The sequence below is a fragment of the Lolium rigidum genome, chromosome 3 (assembly GCF_022539505.1).
Source record: "Lolium rigidum isolate FL_2022 chromosome 3, APGP_CSIRO_Lrig_0.1, whole genome shotgun sequence".
NCBI lineage: Eukaryota > Viridiplantae > Streptophyta > Magnoliopsida > Poales > Poaceae > Lolium > Lolium rigidum.
In genome coordinates, this window is record NC_061510.1 from 43,533,702 (window position 1) to 43,541,637 (window position 7,936).

General features: G+C 53.0%; 1 protein-coding gene across 2 annotated transcripts; it reads right to left on the bottom strand.

Moving 5' to 3' along the window:
- Positions 1-237: 237 nt before the first annotated feature.
- Positions 238-2,552, bottom strand: LOC124695870 (fibropellin-1-like). Of its 2 annotated transcripts, none has more exons than XM_047228676.1 (6): positions 2,341-2,552; positions 2,119-2,265; positions 1,056-1,139; positions 831-959; positions 650-748; positions 238-556 (listed from the first exon to the last, which is right to left on the bottom strand). In XM_047228676.1, the coding sequence occupies exons 1-6, from the start codon at positions 2,453-2,455 to the stop codon at positions 483-485; spliced, it is 648 nt and encodes a 215-aa protein (XP_047084632.1). In that variant the 5' UTR covers positions 2,456-2,552; the 3' UTR covers positions 238-482. The 2 variants fall into 2 exon arrangements, with proteins under 2 accessions (XP_047084632.1, XP_047084631.1); XM_047228675.1 differs by having other exon boundaries at positions 238-565; positions 2,341-2,551.
- Positions 2,553-7,936: the final 5,384 nt, after the last annotated feature.

The following is a 7,936-nucleotide window of genomic DNA, read 5'->3' on the forward strand; positions in this document are numbered from 1 at the left end:
CCCGGGGCGCCATATGTTACTAGAATCCCATGATTCTGTATTAATACTTCTTGTTTTGGCCTTTGATCAATAAAGTGAGTAAGATATTGTAAAAAAAAAACTTCTGGCCCAGTTGTACTTTAGGCCCACTTTGCCAGTATTGATACTTTAGCTCGTAGGATCGAACTTTTTTGTTTATAGAGGTTGCAAGATCAAAATGCGATCAGAAATCGACAGGAGAAATGAGAACATGAAAAGTTACAGCCAACCAACGATCAAATACGCAATCGGTTTATTTATGAATATTATATTATACACAGAGACAGGCTATTCCATTTGCACATCAGACCACCAACTGCCCAAGTAGAAGAACCTTCACGTGCAATAATACTGAAGCAGCGTGCTACACCAACAAAGTACTCCACATATCTAGCAGGCTAAAAGCTCTACTCCGTGAACAAAAGCTCTCTCTAGTGCTATCGTGGTATAAAATCATCCTCTGTTCATGTCGCCTGACCCATCATCGCCACCAAGGCCAATATCATCAGAGGAAGTAGAATTTGCCACGAAACTGATACTGCAAATGCTAAATCACAGGTAGTAAAAGTGAGTTAACTGCGTATTAGAACAGATACCGATGTCCAGAAATATCTGAAGGAAGCTTTTTTACCTGAAGCAGGTGCATTGCTCGCGGAGCCAGCTGGTGGTGCTGCGGTGGAGTTTGAGGATGGGAGGATCCCAAGGGCCGCGCAATCTGCTCCATAGGAACCTGAAATGATGCCAGGAGTTGAACTGAGACGGATGGTTTTTTGTACAGAAGCGAAGCTGGTAATGTCTTATTTAGGTCTTACAGTCTTGATAGCAAGGCATTGTGGTCATGTTGAGAACATTGTTGAAGCCCTCCTTGCACTCGCAATGGTAGCTGAGCCCGGTGCCGTTCTTGCATGTGCCCCCCGACCCGCAATAAGCAAAGTCACAAGCTGCATGTAGGATTTTACACATAGAGATGAATCAGGATGACTGCAAATTAAATGGAAACAGCATGAGCATAAAAATGATAATAAATAGAAGGTTACCATCTGGCGAGAGGGAGAAATTTCTGGGCGAAGGCGCTGGTGCTAGTGCCGAAGTATCATTAGAACACGAGCGATTTATGGTACCTGCAGAGATAAGCTTGCTTGATTATTGTACGGGTGATATAACATTACTCTGGTCTCTGTGCATCGGATTAGTAAACATATGCCACAAGGCAAACTCTGAAGATGACCCTGTTATTCATAAAAAAAAATCTGCACAGGACACCGAAGCGCAAGCAATCTAAAGAAACTTATCTCTTTTTCTTTCTAATAGAGATCCCTATTAAAACTATGAACCCTGGTTGTTTTGGTAAAACATAGACTTTGTATTTCTTCTGGAGTAGAGGCAAACGCAATGACACATGGGGACTCTGAAGATGACACTGCGTGCTGATTCAACAAAATAAACTGCGAAGATGACACGGAGACTTGGGCAGTCTAACTTGTCCTTCTATCTGTCTGATGGAGACTGATGTCAAAATCACGCATAGCCTGTTTATTTTGGTAAAAGAGACAGAAAACAGAATGGACAAACCGCGTTCATTACACGTCTCGTTGGGCCAATGAAATTTATGTGCGTTTGGACGTTCAGTGCAAAATTGACTTTCTTCGGTCTAGAAAGTGGACATCCTTTTGGAGTACAAAGGGGACTTCGTCTGCATAGTTCTGCACTTCCACATTATGCTCGAGACTCTAAAAAATCATGTTGTGTGCTAGAGCAATTAAGAATATAAGATTCATTCCATGTTCTCTAAAATAATCTCGCAACAAAAAGTCTGATGTGTATCCGGTACCTAACTGTTGGTCAGAATTACTGATTTTTCTGCAGGTACAAGCAGGACATGACCTATAGCCTCTGTTCCCAAACTGCAGATTTGCACACGATTACAGAGTACAGAAAGAAGTTGGTAATAAATTAGCCATCACGATTCACGAATCGCAGATGTCATATGCACTTATGCACAGCAGACGGTGCCAACTTTTGTGGGCTGGCCTGCCTGGCCATTGATGAAGGAAGCGAAGGGTGTACGCAAGTCAGGCAAGAGGAGCATGATGCACTTACAGTTGGGGATGACGCAGGGCAGGAACCTGAGGTGGTCGCCGACGTGCATCTGCGTCCACCCGGGGTCGCAGTCGCACATGTACCCCGGCAGCCCCGAAGTCTCCGTGCAGTTCCCCTTCCCGCAAGGTGCCGCCTCGCATACCGGCCCTGCTCGCATCAGTCAACCCTCAGCCAAAGCTCGTAAGTAACACTGCCGGCGTTGGGAGGGGGGAGAAGACGTACCCATGACGGGGGCGAGGAGTGGGCTGAGAGGGGAGAGGAAGTCGGCGACGGCCAATCTGGTAGTGGCGACGGAGAGGAGCAGCACCAGCGCGGCGCCGCCGGCGAACCGTCTCATCTTGGTTTCTTGATTTTGGACGCTGCTGCAGCTGCAAGTAGCCCCACTAGCGCTGCAGCCCCGTTGGTGTCTGCTCCTCCGTCTCCGTGTGTGGGCGGTGGTTATGCTGGAGTTTAAAAGGTAATAATACTACTCCGGGCATCTCCAACCGCGCCACCCAAACGGACGCGCTGGGCCGTCCGTTTTGGGTTGTTTGGGTCGCCGCCCGGACACGCGGACAGCGCCCGGAGTCCGCGTGTCCGTTTGGGTCGCGCGCTGCGCCCAACGCGCGGACGCATCGCATAAACCGGAGAAAAACGAAAACAAAAAAGAGGCAAATTTAAACGAAATTTCATTGAACATACGCCCTATTTTGGGCAAATTTAGTACATAGCCCTATTTTGGGCAAATAAAACTAACAAAAGAAGCCCCTATATGGGCTTTTACATTTAAACTAATATAAAAACCCTCTATTAGGGTTTGGTCGGCGGCGCGGTGGCCGCCGGTGCGCCGCCTAGCCCCACGGGGCGTCGTCGGCGACGTCGTCGTCGTCCCGGGCGGCGAGGCGGCTGTCGTGGCTCGACCGCGCGCGGGGACTCCGGCCACGGAGACCACGGGGCCTCCTCCCACGGCGAGTGGGGGTCCGGAGCCACCGAGGGCCGCGGCGGCGCACGGAGCGGCCGCCTCCTCCCCGAGGCGGCTGCCTCTCCTGCGCGGCGCGGCGCCCGGCCACCGGCGGCGCCGCTCTCGCCGCCGCCGCTCCTCGCGGCGCTCCTCGTCGGCGCGGCGCCCGGCCTCCTCCCGCCGCGCCGCCTCCTCCTCCTCCCGTCGCGCCTGGCGGGCCTGGGCGTAGAGCTCCCGGCCCTCCGCCTCCTCGACCTCCTGCCGGGCCGCCTCCTCCATCTCGGAGGTGCGAATGGCCTCATGGAGGTCTGGCCATTGCGCCTCCTCCTCCGCCGCCGAGATCATCTTGGCGGCGCGGAGGTCCGGGTCCTCCTCCGAGGACTCCGGCTCGGCTCGAGGAGGAGGCGGCGGTTGCGGCAATGGCGCACCGCCGCGGGCGGCCTCTCCGATGTGGAGGCCGCGCCGGTTTCCTCCCGACGTCCGCAACGCCGGCGGACGCCGGCGGGCTGCCGCTAGCCTCGTCGTCGTTCGCTCGGGAGCGAACCGTCGCTTCGGGGCCATGGCGGCGGTTTTGCTCGGGAGTGGAGTGGGGCCGGAGTGGATGGCCAGATCCCCTCCAGTCCCCATTTAATAGTCTCCCTGGTCACCGACAGGTGGGCCCAAGGGAGACGAGGCGACCAGCGCGCGGACGCGAGCGGACGGCTGCTGCCGCCCGCGGTCACGCAAACCCGGCCAAGATTTGGGCCGGGTTTGCGTCGTTCCGGACGCGGCGGCCGTCCGCTTTTGCGATGCGTCCCCGCGTTGGGCCGCGATTTTGTCCGGCTGGACCCATCCGGACGCGCGGGCGCGGGATGGGTCGCGCGGTTGGAGATGCCCTTAGAGGAGTTTTTATGGGGACTTCCTTGACTCGGCAGCCAGGACTCAGGAGCGGACGAATGGCATTATCGCAAAGTCAACGTGGGTTCAGTATGAGATGGCGCCCGTTAACATATGATCTGGACTCGGGACCAATAAAAAAATGTTCATTTTAAAATCATTCCAACCAAGTGAGGGATTACTTGCAGAATTCAAAAATTCACATGAAGATAAAAATAAATGCAGAATTTTGATGCCATAGCATTGCTGAATGCAAAATTTGAAAACACAACAATGCATAAACTTGTCCGCATGCGCCGCACAGGAGATACAAGAAAAGACGTTCACCGACACACAGAAACTTGCTTCAAGGGTTATGACTTAGTATAGCTATATATCATATATAATTTATGTAAAAAATCAATATACCGGACAAAAAATGTTTAATGAAATTATGCAATCTCGTCTAGAGAAAACTGCTAATATTGTACACAAAAAGCAGCTCCAGAAGAACAAAATTCTCTTGCATTTATGAAAATTTGAGTTTGTTTCTTTGATGTAACCATATATTTCATTAGACAATCTGTTTACAGAGATTACACATATGGTCACCACACAAGACAAATATTTGTGTCAAGCAACTTTGCACAAGGAAACTTACAAGAAGTAAAATTACAAGTTCACCCTTGAAGAAACCTGTGCCTTGCCGAAACATCGTCCATCTTCCTCCACCGTCACCATGGTAACGCCGGAAAAAGAGGCGAACAACCGCCACACCTACATCTGGGAGAGCACCATCACATTCAAAGATGCTTTTTGAGCCGATGAAACCGGGTCGTCGCAGAGGACGAGCCCGAGACTTTGTGGCATGTCGGCCGGGGATCTTCCCCGTGGTCACCAGATCCCAACGCCGTCATCTTCCCCAGACTCAGTCGAAGAAGACGAACGCCGCCGCCTGCCATCATCCTCACACCCAACTGCAAGACACCACACATAACTGCAGCAACCAACGCAACCGGATCCGAAGACTGACGAGAAGACCAGGCCACCTGCCCTCACACGCCACCGGTTGGAGCGACGCCGAGATGGAGAAAGAGCAGAGGCAAATTATTTCGACGCGACGCAATCTTCTCCATAGAACAGCGTCCCAAGAAAACACTTGGCCAACCCTTACTACTGGCCGGAGCCGATACTCCAGGGTCCCCACCCCCTCCCGCCGCCAGCCGTCATGAGTTTGTTGGCGAGGAAGAAGATCAGAGTCTTCAGAAATTTATCCCAATGTTTCTTGCATTTGGAGGAAAATATAAATGAACTCAAATCTTTTGCTGCAGTTTTTTTAAACAGTAGGCCGTAGCCCTGCCTTAAATTAATAAGGCCGTTGCCGGCAAGATGATACAAGATGCTGAAAACCAGCTAACAGGAACCGAAAACTACAAGCAAAACAAGAAAAAGAGTGAAACACAGCTTGAGCTCCGAGACCATTGTCCAGTCTTGTGATCCAACTAGAGAGGCGTCGAAGCTGGTGAAGAAGGCCGCCATAGAGGGACTCGCACCATCGTCAACCTCCAAAGGCCAAGCAAAGCCCAGGCACCATCCGTTTCCACCTCCAAAGAAAGCTCCCTGCTTTCTTGCCCCGGATCGGAGGGCACCGTACCTGTCGGAGGTAGATCGCTCTCCCTGAGCACGCATGGATAATGGAAGTTACCGCCATGGAGAAGGACTCCGAGCACTCGCCTCGCCGCGCCGCCACCCACGAACATCACAGCCACCCGCAGCACAAACCACCAAACCGGACCAAACTGCCAGGAGTAAGCGAAGACGATGCATATAACCTCCGCCGAGCTCATCCACCCAAACCCACTATCTCAAAACGGCGCCTCCAACGAGGGAACGGCGCCACCCGGGCGCCGCCACCGTCCAAACCAAAGCTTTGGGTTTTCACCCGAGATAGATATGGCAGGGAGGGAGGGGATATCACCTCGATGTCGCCTTCAGGAAGGAGAACGGCGCCATCAGCGTCGTCGACGTCGCAGCCGCCACCGTCGGCCAAGGGTTTCCCCCGGTCAAGAGCCCACATCCGACCACACCCCGCAGCCACCGGAGGAAATCCGGGGCCGGGGAGGTGCGACGAGCACCGCTGGGAGGAGGAGCCTCCGTCTTCAGATCTGGTCACAGAGGCCCACCGGGGCGACCTCCACACCATGCCCACACCCGCCGCCCCCTTCACCGCCCGTGCAGCCGAAGAGAGCCGACCGCAGCATCGGCACCAGCCGCCCGCCGCCAGGCCGCCGGTGCCCCACCCTGTGCCCAAGGCCGCCGCCCTGGAGTCCTGGCCCCAGCCCAGTCGACGGAGGGCACCAAGCCCCCGGCCACCACTTCCCAGCGCCGGCGAGGCCGCGCCGGAGAGGGGGGACGGGGGGAATCGGGCCGACCTCGCCCAGCGGCGGAGGCCACCCCCGCGCGGCCGTCGTCCTCCCTACAGCAGCGCACGGGGGGGCGGAGGAGAGATCCCCGCCACCCCCATCACCGGCGTCGAGCGGCCTTGCCGGCGGCCGCCTCCGGGGGCGACGAGGGGAGGGGAGAGGGAGGGGGAGGCGGCGGCGGCGGGATTAGGGTTTCCCCCCCGGTCGCCTGGAGGGGCGACGCGAGGGAGAGAGAGAGGAAGTCCTCAGCTGTTGTTTGGATGTTTCTTTTTGCTGCAGTTTCTTTTCGTCCAACACCATTTATCCAAAATCCTCTAGATTTTTAGCCTTATGGTGGGATTCAAGAGAACACACTAAGGGTACCACTACCTAGAGACCGACCTTTGAGAAGGGAAAAACCCATCCCGCGCGCGTGCTGTCGCGACTACACGTGTCGCGCGCGGAACGTGTCCCCGGGAAAAGACGCGAATCGTTTTCCGGGTTTGGTTTTTTCCCTTTGCGTTCCGGTAGACCCGTTAACAATATGCGGACCCGTTACGCTTCTTTTTCCCTTTACGCGCGCTGTACGTTTTCAAAAAATTGGGCGGGACTTCCTTTTTGGCTTTTTCCTTTGTATTTCCGGGCTGTGAGTTTTCGGGGAATTAATGGGAGGGAGGTAGCACTTTCAAATAACATTTTTTTTTAAATTCCAACAGAGTGCTACAAGATGACATACGTCGAAGCGAGTGCTACGGCTCGGCTTCGCCTCGTATCAAGCGCCTTCGGCGCATCAAACATTAATAAACATAATGAATGGCAAACATATGTCGTTGTCCCCGTTTGTCGTTACCCCCATACGTCGAAGCGAGTGTTACGGCTCGGCTTCGCCTCGTATCAAGGCGCCTTCGGCGCATCAAACATTAATAAACATAATGAATGGCAAACATATGTCGTTGTCCCCGTTTGTCGTTACCCCCATACGTCGAAGCGAGTGCTACGGCTCGGCTTCGCCTCGTATCAAGGCGCCTTCGGCGCATCAAACTATTGTTTTTTTTTCTATTTTTTTCCTTTGGAAATATCTTCGTTTGATTTTCTCTTTTATTGTCTGGAAAGATTTCCGTTTTCTCTTTTATTGTCTGGAAATATTTCGTTTTCTCTTTTATTGTCCGGAAATATTTCCGTTTTCTCTTTTATTGTCCGGAAATATTTCCGTTTGATTTTCTGTTTGTTTCTCTGGATATTTTTCTTTACCAATCGTTGTGAAGTACATCCCCGCCTTAGAGACGAGTACAGTGTAGGAACCAAGAGGAGTACGAAGGCCGTTGTTTCTTTGTTTGTTTCTCTTGATAGATTTTCCGTTTTGTCCAGCGCAGGTACATGTTCCAAGGGTTCTGGAGTACAACCCCGCCTTATAGACGAGTACGACGTAGGAACCAAGAGGAGTACGAAGGCCGTTGTTTCTCTGTTTGTTTCTCTTGATAGATTTCCGTTTTGTCTAGCGCGGTACATGTTCCAAGGGTTGTGAAGTACATCCCCGCCTTAGGGACGAGTACGAGCGTAGGAACCAAGAGGAGTACGAAGGCCGTTGTTTCTCTCGTTTGTTTCTCTGGATAGATTTTCC

Coding starts and splice junctions, on each gene's coding strand:
- LOC124695870 (XM_047228675.1), bottom strand. CDS start 2,455: ATGAGACGGTTCGCCGGCGGCGCCGCGCTGGTGCTGCTCCTCTCCGTC. Junction 2,266..2,340: donor ACTCCTCGCCCCCGTCATGG/GTACGTCTTCTC, acceptor TGATGCGAGCAG/GGCCGGTATGCGAGGCGGCA. Junction 960..1,055: donor TTTCTCCCTCTCGCCAGATG/GTAACCTTCTAT, acceptor TCCTACATGCAG/CTTGTGACTTTGCTTATTGC.